Raw genomic sequence first — 13,064 nt, 5'->3', positions numbered from 1 at the left:
TGTATCTGGTGAAAAACATCTTCTTTTTAGGCCTTTGCCCATTCTCACTGACTGCTGCAGATTTGTTCCATGTGGTTTGTTTCTCAACCACCTCTGAGGCTGATGGGGGCAGTCTGGAAAACGTACAGCCTCTGGCAATAATCTCTGCTGGAAGCTCTCCAGATGCAGTGGAATTGGGTTAGCAGGACACTCAGCCTGCAGTCTTGCACAGCTTGTTTTGCAGGGGAAGGGAGGAGGGGAGCTCAGGGCTGATCTCAGTGAACCTTGCCTACCTTGACCATCTGCTAAGGTCCGTAATGTCCCGAGGAGTTTAAACTGCACAGGAGGGCTCTCTGACCTTAGCAGCGCCTCGATCCGCTCTGCAACACCTTCCTCCAGCATCTGAACCTTGCTGACCACTGCAGAATGGGAAAGAGGGGCTGAGTGAGGCTCAATAATGGCACAAACATCTGAAAATGTAGATATGACATAACTGTTGTGAATTGTGTGCTGTGTTAGGCTTCTAGTGAAAAGTCCAACTTGTTAGTGAGCTCAGAAATTAAGTCCGGGCTACCTGTTCGCTTAGACTTCTTTTTTGGTCTAAAACTTTTTTAGGAACTGCTCTTGGGTAGTTTTGGTTACTTTTGATCTTAGCCTTGCCCAAAACAAAGTACATAAAACACAGCATTGTTGTTTCTCTTCCTTTTTCTAGTTGTAATAGATTATCCATCCACTTGCCCAGTCACTTGAGGAAGCCTGTTCTGTGCTAGCTCATCTTAACTGAACTGGGGGGCAGAAGTGTTTTTCTCAGCCATATTTCTTGGAAATGGATTTTCTTTTTGTATTTGAGCTCACTGATGCCCTGTTGTTCATGCCTTTGTTTCTGTGCTTTCCTCTCCCCATTTCTGTGACTTTGCTCCAGTGGTTGGTGCAGCAAATCCCTTGTAATAATCAGAAGCTTGTCTGCAAGGAGTCTTAATACTGATTAACTGTGCTACGAAAAGCTCCTTCCTCCTGAGCAATTTTTTTCCTATCTTCTGCATATATTTTTTGGGGAGTGGTGAGGAAGATTGGTCGATGAAATGAGGGAATTATCTGTTATATCCCTCATCTTTTTTACTGGGCAAATTGAGAAGCACACCCTATTAGGTAACTTGCTCTTAATGTCCTTGTTCTTCAATTGTACAGACTGACTCCTTTTACTAGATCATAATGACTTTTTAATTTTTCATAAGCATCTGTTATCTTTTAAGATCAAAGCTTGAATTGAAGAGTTTTCTGTGTGTATTTCCAAGTGTTCACCCATATTTAATTCATGTTTATGGATTTGCACTCTGTGTCTTTCTTTTTCAGGTAGCAGATTATATTGTTGAAAGTGATAGAGTTTGTGTTTCTAGAAGTGTTTTTGTTAGAGAATACCTAACAGATATTACAGATATTTTTATGAATTGATGACAAAAAGTATATTGTAGGAATAACATTTTAAGTGTCCACACACTTGGAAACATCTAAAATGGTTTGTGATAACTTGAACAGAACAGATAAACAAAATGCTGTATGTTGATATTTTATAACTGAGTATAACTTTTTAAAATGCAGCTTCAAAGAACATTAAGATTTACTAGTTCTGTATAATATAAATATTAGCTTCATAAAGAGAAATGTAGACATCCCTACCAGGTGTCTCCACCCAATTCTCTGTACTTTAGGCTATGAACCCTGTTCTGATTTTTTTCTTTTTTTTTTCCTTTCTTTGTCTTTTTTTTTTTTGTCTTGAGCTGCTGTGTGCTATGAATATGAAACTGCTTCAGCAGCTGGTAGTGAGATTACACTTTATGATATTTAAACTCTTTATGTAGATGAGGAATTCCTGATGAATTATTCAAATATATGTTCCTGCAGGGGAGGGGGAAAAGGTCATTTACTGGTGTTGGTATTGGACAGGGCTGCTGGGATGCCCCCTGTGTACAGAGGATGGCAGTGAGGTGAGTCAGTGGTGTCCAGCTGTGCACCTGGAACAGCGAGGCTCTGCAGGGCGCTGAGTGCAGCCTGTTGGACAGAGGTGTCCCCGCTCCGCACGTGCTTCTCCAGCAGGTCCAGGAGCTGGTGGATGACCCCCAGCTGGAACAGCCGCAGGCAGTTCCCGTCTGAAGAGAGCCAGAAACAAGCAGGTGAGAGAGGTAAGAAGGACAGTGAGGCAAATTCAGAATTCAGGGAGTCTTTGCCTTGACTTTTTAATGTCTTGCTAAGATGGAGACTATAGCTTTTGCATTGTTTTTTGCTGCCTTCAGCTCTTTAGAGAAGTGAGCATCAGCTATCTGCAAACTGATGCTGAGATAGATTCCAGTGGAGCTTAGCTCGAGAGCGCTTTCAAGGGACAATCACTGTAAAATTCAAAACCTTTGGTTCCCCAGTCCCTTTTTTTCCCTGTGTGCTGCTGCATTTTCCACTATACATGTAGAATACCAGTGGCATTTTTCATTTCTCACCATGACAGCTTTAATGCTCCTTTAATTTTGCTATTCTGCTGATTTAAGACAATATTGTGAAACCAGGGATCTTACCCACCAGTGGTAAATCTGATTACTAGTTCTGTACTGCTGTTAGTCTTTGTTTCCTATGAAATAAATTGTCATTAATGACTCCTTAAAAGAATCAAAGCTAGGTTTTTCTTACCTCTTTTGAGAAACCCATTTTCTGAAATGAGACTGCTGTTCGTGTTGCACTCACATGAAGCTCAGAAAATGAGTTGACCTGGAGAGATCTGGTTTATTAAATCCCAGGAGAAGAGCAGATTTGTACATTTCAAAAAAACTACAACTTTGTCCAGCAATGCACTGCAGTATTTTGTCAGTGCATGTCTGGATCTCTCCTCTTGTCTTTGAGAACTTGCTCTGTACAGGTGGCAGCTTTATTTTCAGAAGCTGCTTAGCTCACATTGTTAGGAAATGAGAAAGTTCTGCAAAAGAGCAAAAGGAAGCCCTCTATGCTACAGATGGCATCCTTTCTGAAGGAAGTTTTTTCAAGATGCCATTTGGAAAATATCTCTCTGTATTTTGCTTTATGCAATTTGTTATGCCTCAAGAGAAGTGTATTTCTGACACACATGGACATCTCCTTATTGTGTGCTTTTACCTTGTGAAAGCTGTTAAAAATGGCAAAACAGTGTGAACACTAAATAGAAAGGCATATCCACCTGGAATGAAGAATTATCCTTGGAACTATACACACCTCATGCAAATACACGGTCTGGCCAAAAGTAGCTCTGGTACTTTGTGGCAGTAATAAGCAGATGGGAGTCAGTTTCTTCACGCAGAAAAGCCAAATCTTACAGCTGATTTTGGTACAGTTCTCACGAGCTCATGTATAACTCTAATTGGTTCATAACTTTCTTTCCACTCAATTAATTAGTTAGAAAATGCTTGTGTGTGTATGTATAAGACTCTCTCTTTACCCAGGTGTTTACCTGTTTTCTTTGTGGATTCTCATGGGACAGACTCCTTGTTTTTTGCAGGTGCAAACAGTTCTCTTACCAGAATAGTTAGTTGTGCTAACTGCTTCTCATTCCTCTAATTCTTTCTTATGGGAACTTACAGGCTTAGCTGGTAATTCAGCAGAGAAAGGCCTGATTTTTTAAGGCCTTTCTTTTATAATATCTCTACTTGTATGCAACAGTACTTCTCATGGTCTTAACTGAATTTACAGACTTCTAATTTTTGTATGTATAGCATGTAAAAAGGGCCTTAATAATTTTAACATCTTGGCTGGTTTGGATGTTATTTCCACCTCAAAGTCATAGATGCTTCTGTTGTCTTTTGAACGAGTGCCTATTTAAATCTCTTAACATTTCACTTAGTAGCCTGTTTTTCCTCTGTATTCTTACATATGTAAGATCAGAATTTGTCAAATGCTTGTAAAATGTAGTTGGATATTTTCATGAGAGAACTGTCAGTCTGTGAAATAGTTAGGATTCTACTCACACGGAAATCTTTTGATATCATTTTATGCATACATTCTGATGGTTTTGCTTGTCATTCTTCAGGTGTTCTCTTGCTTAGCCCTAATCTTTGGAGATCAGAGTATATGAGGAAAATTGCCCAGTCCTCTTAAAAAACAGGTTCCATAGAAATAGGTCACCTCTTTTGGTCTGATAAAATTCTACAGGGAAAATATTTTGATCTTCATATAGACTAAACCTAATTGAACTTAATTTCTCTCCTCCCCCCACCTCTCAAACTGAAGAATGTCAGAACATTTTTTTTTTCCCCCTTATGTAGTAAAGTGCAAATAGGCAAAGCCCATTAGTGGTTGCCTTGCTTTGATTGTCACAGAGCTCCAAATGGCTTTTCTCTCCTATGGAGTTTTTGCTTGGATAGCAGCAGAACATTCAATTTAAGGGCTCATAATTAAATTCTGATAGGAACAGCCACTTTTCATAGCTGCAAAAGCTGTCTGTCATCTTTCACTGCCTAGAAGTCATTTGATGCTGAGAACAGATTTCCATAGGATTTTTTTTCTCTGAGATTAAAAGCTGTGCATACATCAGTGGCACACACTGAGGCATGAGAGGGATTATTCACTTCTTCCACATGAAACATCTCATGCTGTGGTGGGGTAGGATGGGGTAGAAGAGTGAGTGACAAAGCAAGCCATTGAGCTGAGTAAATTGAAATAGCCAGTTAAAGGCACTGGGGGCATTTCTGTGGCCTTTGGAGAGCCAAGATGCACAATGGCCGATTCAGAGTAAGGTACGAGGCAAGGAAGAAAGGGAGTCTAGAAGGGTTGTGAGGTGGAGGTGAAGAGGTGTGTGGATGATAGCTTGCTTTAAAAAAAAACCCAAAACCCAACATTCAGACAGATGTGAGGGATTTTTTTCTAATAATTAAGCACCTAATAATGCAGAAAGTTGAGCAATTTTGTTAATTGAGTTTGAAGCCAGTACAGTAGCTATCAGTGAGCCAGGACAGGAAGTGTGGGGGGGATCTTTTGCTGATTGATTGAGCACAGCATGCTTTCCAGGAGTCTGCTCATAAGAATATCTCTTTCTCTCTGCAGAGTATAAAGGCTCATTGCTTTCTATAATAGGAATTGAAAGATAAAATGACTTATCTTGAGATTTCTTCCCATCTCAATGTCTGAGTAACCCTCCCTTCCCAAAAGTGATTTAAAACATAAAACAGCAGTAACTCTGTGGATTTTTTGTTTGGGGTTTTTTCTGTTGCTTGTATGGGGATTTGGTGGTTTTTTTGGTGCTTTTTTTTGTTTGTTTGTTTGTTTTTTTATTTCTGACAAATATATTTGCCATTAAGTATTTCCAGAGTCTCCTCTCTAATAAAGTGTGGTTTGGCAAAAAAAAATCCAAAGGCTTGCATATTTCATCACCCCTTTCTTTTCGATTATGCCCCCCAAATTATTTTAGTATCAGTAACATCTGTAACTTAAAAGCATGCAAGTCTCTAGCCTGCAGAACAGAAAGTAACTATTTCAGAGCCAGGGAGTAGTGAAATCTGATAGTGTTTTTTTTCTCTGCACTCACAAACAGTGACTTTCCATCTTTAAAGGGTAAAGAATAAACAACCTTACTATTTCTTTTGTAAAATTAGCAATAAGCCTTGCCCCTGTCTTGGTATCTGCAAGTGTCTAGATGTGGTGCAAGTATCTGTGTTCTAAGAGATGATGCCACAGCCTTTAGCAAAAACCTGCTGTATGTACTTGTGTCATGAGAGATGGAGAATATCTCATATCTGATTATAATTAGCCCCAAACTGAACTGTTCTGTCAGTCAGTGATGACTTTGTTGTTAAGGTAAATAATAGAAGACCTTTATGTTGTTGTTTGCTTTGGGGTTGAGAGTGGTGGCATGCAGTGGCCAGTTCTTGATATTTTATTTTTTTATATTGCCCAAAATACAGCATGCAGTAATATAAACTAAGTTGCTGTTAGGCACAAGCACTGGGCTATAGGCTATAGAAATGAAAAGTGTCATGCCTGAGAAGAATTCCTGCAAGGATGATAAAAGAGATTGTGAATAGGTCTCTGTTTAAGTAAAAGAAACCAACAGAAATAGAAACTCTTCTGCTAAAGAGACTTTTGGATGTTGATTCTTTATGTACCTGGCCTGTAACAGTCCCCTTTTTACCTCCAAGGAGCAGAGAGACAATGAGATCTGATGCAGCCTTCACAATGCATGTATCTTCAGCCTGGGAACTGCCTTGGAGCCTCAGCAGGATCTCGGACAGCACCTCTGGCACACCTGCATCCACCAACTGCACTTTCAGAGTATCTGTAGAGATCACAGTAAAAGCACATTAAAAGCTTGTTGGCTCTTTGTGGAGGCATTTCAAACTGGAAAGTTGAAACCTTGAACTGTAGCCAGTTGTTTTTCAGGTGCAGTCACTGTTTTGGTTTTGTTTGTAACAGCTTTCTGGAGCTAAGCAGAATGAGCAAAGCTTCCTGCATTGGTCTTTGACATTTCTTGTGTTGCCAGTCATGAGCTTTCATGTCTTTAAAATCTGTGCCAGATACCTAGATATTTTTAGTGGAGCAGTGTCAGTGCTTGTTGCACTGCTGCTTAGAGTATGCATCTTCACAGAGTCACGGAATATTCTGAGCAGGAAGGGATCCACAAGGAGCAGCCAGTCCAACTCTTCAGTAAATGGCCCAAACAAGGATTGAACTGGTACCTGGTTGTTCTGATTTTTAAAATGAAAAAAATCATCTGTGTTGCTGCTTTCCTCTTACCCACCATGGAGAGTAAGTGTGAATCTGCTGTCATTTGGATCTATTGAAATGCAGTGGAATGGTAGTCTCCCCTTCCTTTGTTTTTCTCACCTGTTCATGTTTTGTATGGGCCAGGATCTCTCATGTTCTTGGGGCTTATTTCTCCTGAAAGGCTTGCTGGTTCTGTTAGCAGGATCCCATGGCAAACTTGGAACCCAGAGCTTAAACCAGTACAATACCCAGTCTCCCCTTGTTCCACCCAGACCAAAAGGAGCCTTACCATTTTCTGCAAGTGCTTGAAGGACCTCAAAGACAATTTCTAACCTCTCGTGGCTCTCTGCTCTCCTCAGTTGTTTCACCAGTTGTTCAGCAACTTTTGTCATGCTTAGAGCTTCCTTGGCTGAATCTGTGTATGTGATAAAGTCAGGATTTTGAATTTTTATTTGATTAAATGTTTAAAGATCTGTGATCTGAAGTGATTAGACACTGTCTTTGAAGGCTTTTTCTGTTCTTGTAGACTCCTGTTTCTTTGGACAGCACTGAGGCAGAACTATATCCCTTCTCCCCCCAGGTTCTTTAACTGTTTCTGTAACTTTAGGTGTTAAATTAATCCTGGCATAATTTCACTGACTTGTACAAGTCCATCTGTGGTATGATTATTTAATATGACAATTGGCACATGTCAGTTTGCTGTAGCAGTATATTTTTTGCCTTGATTAGGTGCTTCTAGTCTTGCTGGCATCCTAAACATCTGCAAGATGTATGTTAGCCAAGCTTGCCACTATTTGACATAGAATACATTTCAGCTGAATATGGTATTAAATAATATAACAGATATAACAAGGACAGACCTCCTCAGAGAATGTGACAGTGTGATATCCTGTCCCCTTCCCTGCATATCCCCCTAAATGCAGTAAGCAGTAGATAAATTTTAGCCAGACCATATATAGAGAGTGATAATAACTTTGTACTTGTCTTTTTCTACCATTACTACTCACAACTTGTGTAAAGTAGGGCAAGAATATTTTTAAATGAGTGGAGATGCTCTTGCTTTGAAAATTGTGTAAATGAAAATGGAAGCTGTTTTAGTAAAGTATAGAAACTTAATTATTAAATAGGAATTAAATTTTAATAAACGAGCTTTTAATGCACCAAATCTGAAGTAGTCAAACTGTCAATTTATCATGTGAAATTATGCCATCTCTTAATTTGGGGTCAAAAGCTTCCTGTCACACTTTGTTTTAATGTAGTATAAGTAATTGCTGGTACTACATAAAAGAGTAGTTAATTCTCCAATCCAGATACTATGGCCAGTTTCTGATTAGATATCAGTAGTGTTTTAAAAACAAAGCCCAAACACCCCACCCCAAAAACAAAGGAGAAAACAAATAAAGCCTACAAAGCTGTGGGCATGGAAAGGCAGTGCCAGTGTGGAGATGATATTTTGCTCTAAGATGCAGAAACTTTAAAAAACTTTAAAAAAGACCTTACTTACCAAGGTCTGCCAGATTATACAAGGCCAATAGAGCAACGTGGACAAGTGGTTCACTCTCTGCATAGTCAGTCAATATTCGGACCAGGGATGGAATCACTCCAACCTTCACCAGCTCTTCCTGAAGGCTGCCTGGTCAGTGAAGCAGAGGTGTTAAAGGTGATTAAATCAGGAACTGATTAAATCAAAGGAAAGGGTCCAACTGAGATGCTTAGCAGTGAGGCAGTCTGGTTCTTTCTCACACTGTTAGTTAGAATTTGTAAAGCTTTTGGTGGTGGCTCCAGGCTAATATGAACGTGGAGGAAATGCAAGTTTGGGACAGATTTTTGCTAAACCTCCTGGTTTGACTTTAACTTTAGGTATTAAGCCACATCTCCATCCACATGTGCTTGCTAAGGAAAACCCTCATAACTGTTTTCTTTCTGTTTGTAGTTTGTTTTGTAATGAATGAAATCTTAATATTTGAAATGATTTTGAGGGTGCCAAGAGCTGTAAGATGCAAAGTTGGACAGTGATGGTTGCTTAACAGCACAATGGCACTGCTTTTGCAGCACTGTCTTCCTGAGAGCTGGGCTGCTGCTTGGGTGACAGAGTGCATGGCAGACACCAGAAAGGCTCTGGTGCTATTGTAGCACAGGCAATTGGAATTCAGACAGGGAATTGGTGAAGTTAATTTTTCTTCTCTTTGATGCATTTATTGCTGTATTAGTAGTAGGATTTCTTAAAGCATGTCACAGTCGTATTGGCAAATGTGCACTGGGCCTGTGCTCTGCCAGAAGGGAAGCAGATGTGCAGGATGGCCATATGCTCAGCAGTGCTGTGTACAGGAGTTACATGAGCTGGGAATGTAATTTTAGGGAACAGCTTTTTTAAAAACTAATGTGTCATTCCCTGATGAATACATGTAACTCACAGGGAGCTTAGTGGAATTTATACCAGGTACCTGTCATGCCTGGATTTCATAAGAACAGTGAAGGAGGCAAACCCACAAATTTCTAAGAAAGGTTGTGCACATCCACATTAGAAGGATTAGAGAAGATGGCTGATGGCAGAGGTTTGAGATACTGGGTAAAATTTTCCATATTACTTTGAGTATACGGTAAATATTTTGGGCAGTCTGGGAGTTAAAGGTGAAAAAAAAACTTAATTTGTTTTGGGCAAGTAAATGAAAATTGTTTAACTTTTGAGCCCAGCTAGCAAGCTGGTAGGTATCCAGTGAATTTGGAGCACAAAGATCTCCTGCATGCAAGCAGTGGTTCTCAGAGAAAACTCTTTGCATAGATAAATATCTCAGATTTTTTTTTTATCTCTTTTTTTCCTAACACACCTTCTAACAAGTGCTTTGCTTTATAGATTTTCTTATTACTTTGGAAGAAGTCCAAGCCATTCAGGATTTGGACCCAAGGCAACTCTGCAAAATTGGTTAAGATACGTGTGAGGCTCTGCTCTTCTTGTGATTTCAAAGCAGTTCTGACAGAGATGCGCTACTTGAAATCAAAAATGTAGGGGGGAATCCCGGAGTTCAGGCAGTGCTTGGGGTGCATTCAGCCAGGTGTCTGTGAGCTCTGTGAATTGCATACCTAACTGGAGGCTGAGGTGCATGATGTGCTCAGGTCTCATAAAGTTATTATGAGTTACAGGTTGCAATGCCTTTTAAAATAATGCCTTAGAGCCAGGGAAAAGCAGATTCTCTTCAGAGGATGCTTACGGTTATCGTAACAGATACGGCCAATGGCCCTCCCAGCGTGCAGCAGCATTTCTTGGTCTGTGCTCTCCAGCAAAGGTATCAGTGTTAGAACCAAATCTGCTTCAATACAGGGTTTCTTCATTTCCTCTGTGTAGATAAGAGAGGAAATAAAACAATTGCAATAGCAATAGCTTGTAACCGTGAAACAAAATTCAGGAGTGAAAAGATGAAGCTAATGTGCTGTAAGATGCCTTGTAGTAATATTTGAGCATGACTTACCATTTTTGGCTATCTCTGAGAGCACGTGGGCTGCTTTCACTGCACATCGTGGATTGCCCTTCAGGATTTTTGCCAAAGTTGGGAAGATCCCACTCCCTCTGAGTAGGTGGAAGGATCTCTGCTCTGCAGTGATAAGAGTGTTAGCGATACCTGCAGTCGGTTTGCAGCTGTTTTATTCACATGTTTCTTTGTTTCCTAGAGTTCTGAGAGGGAATCTGGGGGATCCAATCTTCCAATTTAACAAGGTTCTTAAGGGCTGTCTGAGTCTGAATGTATGGGCACAGTCATCTGTTTGAATTGCAGCAAGTGTGGTTCCAGCTGATTACTCTGCTTTATGCTGAATTGAAGCAGGGGTGGCAAGGCAAAGAGGAAAACAGTTTCATCTTCTCTGACTATAAAAGGATGCCTGCATAAGGCATGGGAAGTCAGGGATTAAGATGCTATTTTTGAGGCATGGCCTAGCAATTAATTCTGTAGGTAGGCACAATATCTTTTATTAGACTAGAAATTAGAACAGACAATTCCCTTAGCCTTTTTTCATCAAAAATATGGCCAGCTGGCCTGAAGACAGTAAATCACCATCTGCCAGGAGACTCAAATAAATGCAGGTTTATGTCATTTTAGAGAATGTGCAAAGGCTTTAGGGACTCTTGTATAAGTAGACTAGAAACTACTTTTAAAATGCCTGACCTGATAGGATCACACTAAATTAATCCTAGGAGTTTGTAATAAATAGAATATTAAACCTGGAATTTCTCTGGAGCTTTTGGTATTTTAGTGACCATAAACTTTATCTGGTCACAGGTAATTGTGAGTTTTGTACAGAGAGGAAAGAAAGCAACACAGCCCGAGGACAGCTATAGTTCCAGCAGCAATAACTTCTTGAAATAGAGATTATCATAATAAACAAAACCTGCCATGGATTCTTTTGAATTGTGCAAATGGTTATTTGGTGATCCAGAGTGATACTTAACTATCTTCAGTAATAGCCAGGAGAATCCCATTCAAACTTTCAAGGATCTGATCTTCAGCTTCTGTGTCATCTCCACAAAGCCCAAGGTATTCCAGATGCTTATTCAGGGTTTCTAAGCAGAATTGGATAGAAAACTTTGGTGAGCCAGCATGGAAAATATTGAGTTCCTTGTGGTAGTTCTTTTCAGTGCTAATGTCTTAATATAAAATAATTTCCTGAGGGGTCAAGATCTGAATATGGTCATTTATTCCAAGAGCATGAGGTCAAAGGTATGGTTATTTCTCAGACAGCACACAGCTCTTGTGCAGGCATAAACATGCAGGGATAAATTCTGTCTGGAAACAGAAATTAACATATAATACCTGTGGCAGAGTTTGAGGTGGGGAGAAGAGAGGAAAAATTACGGGACCCAAATCAAGCCTGTAATTTCTAAATACCTGTTTATCATAAAGACAGTACTTGCAGCTCAGCTATCTACTGTGGCAGTGGCCAGTAGCAGGCCCTGAAAGGATGCAAGAAACAGATGGGGTAAAATATTTCTCCCTTTGTTTCTGGCAACTTTGGCCTTTAGAAACATAACCAGTATTTACATTAATATATATCTAATACATGTTGATCAACTTTTATTTGGATTTTTTTTACCTGTATAAATTAGTTAATAATTTTTTTCTCCACATCACACAGTTCTACAGTTTCACTGTTGTAAGAGGAAGATATTTCCATTTGTTTTACAATATTTACCAAAAAGATGAAAGTTGATGGCCTTTGAGTTGCTATCATAAGAGAAAGGAATTATCCTTCCATGTCTGTGATAATCAGATGGATTTTTTTGTAGTCCTCCTTTGTAATTCCTCTGCCAATATGCTTAGTATTTACAGAAAATCTGCTATTTCTAGGTCATTTATGAATATATTGAATTACGCAGGTTCCAGCAGAGGTAACCTCTAATAATTTTGGCTTTCTCTTGTAAAAGCAGCCTTTATTCAGCTCTTCAGACTTCATCAGATAATCATCTCTCATATCCCATATCCCAAGATAACTTAAAGGTTATTGAAAGGTTTGTAGGAATTGAAATGTATTAACAGTATCTCCTTTACTGACCTTCTTACCAGCTCCTTAAAAATATGTTTAGAGACAGGTTGAGACAGATTGTGGATGTTCACCTCCATGAAAGTCAGAGAAACTATCCTTTTTTATTATATCTGTGTTTAGTATCTCTGTGCTTTACTATAATCCTACAATTTACCTGTGCAGAGATCAGACTTCTGCATTTTAATTTCCCACATTCCTTGCATCTGTTTTTGTAAACTCATCTCACTCTTATTGCTTCCAACTTTATTAATGCTGTTGTTGCTCTCACTGCTATTCTGCATGTCTCAGTTAATGATGTAATGAATCATCTTTTAATCTCTTATAAACTCTGTAGTATAGCATCCAATTCTGATGGTTGGTTACCATTTATTTTATTGTTTTGTTAGAAATTTTCTGTCCTTTTAATATGAAGATTCCTCCATCTGCTGTCTAAAAGAAAAAGACCTAAAGTGGCTGCAAATAATGTAAGAAATGTTGCTGGAAATCTGATCTCTGAAGCAGTTAATGTTTAGGGTATAATGTAGAATGCTACCAAAACTGTAGTAAAATAGCATTTCTGCTTTACAAACTGTTTCATTGAAAATGCTGACTCATGAATCATGCCTCAGAAATTTTATGAGGATTAATAATTGATCACTTATTTTTGTTTGGTGAACTCACTGTATTCTCTGTCCCTAATGTATCCATTAATTAATGTGAGATTTTTTTAAATGAAAACACATGAATTCAGTGCATACAGGAATTTACCTCTGAGGAACAGAAGTGTTCTGAGCTGTTTTGAAAAGAGGATTGAAGTAAAGGGAAATGAAGTAGAACATAATTAAAAGCTGTTACTGCCTATT

At 39.1% G+C, this 13,064-nt stretch overlaps 1 protein-coding gene across 1 annotated transcript in view; it reads right to left on the bottom strand.

The window, feature by feature from the left end:
* The window catches only part of LOC132329789 (rap1 GTPase-GDP dissociation stimulator 1-like), a 29,474-nt gene that overhangs the window by 6,436 nt on the left and 9,974 nt on the right, over positions 1–13,064 (bottom strand). Inside the window, 8 exon segments of the mRNA XM_059851238.1 lie at positions 273–398; positions 1,992–2,126; positions 6,119–6,262; positions 6,980–7,105; positions 8,195–8,323; positions 9,900–10,025; positions 10,158–10,280; positions 11,132–11,242. Coding sequence (XP_059707221.1) covers positions 273–398; positions 1,992–2,126; positions 6,119–6,262; positions 6,980–7,105; positions 8,195–8,323; positions 9,900–10,025; positions 10,158–10,280; positions 11,132–11,242 — 1,020 coding nt within the window.

Source organism: Haemorhous mexicanus, chromosome 7 (assembly GCF_027477595.1).
Source record: "Haemorhous mexicanus isolate bHaeMex1 chromosome 7, bHaeMex1.pri, whole genome shotgun sequence".
NCBI lineage: Eukaryota > Metazoa > Chordata > Aves > Passeriformes > Fringillidae > Haemorhous > Haemorhous mexicanus.
Note: the sequence above shows the minus strand (reverse complement) of the source record. Positions and strands in the feature narration are given on the sequence as shown.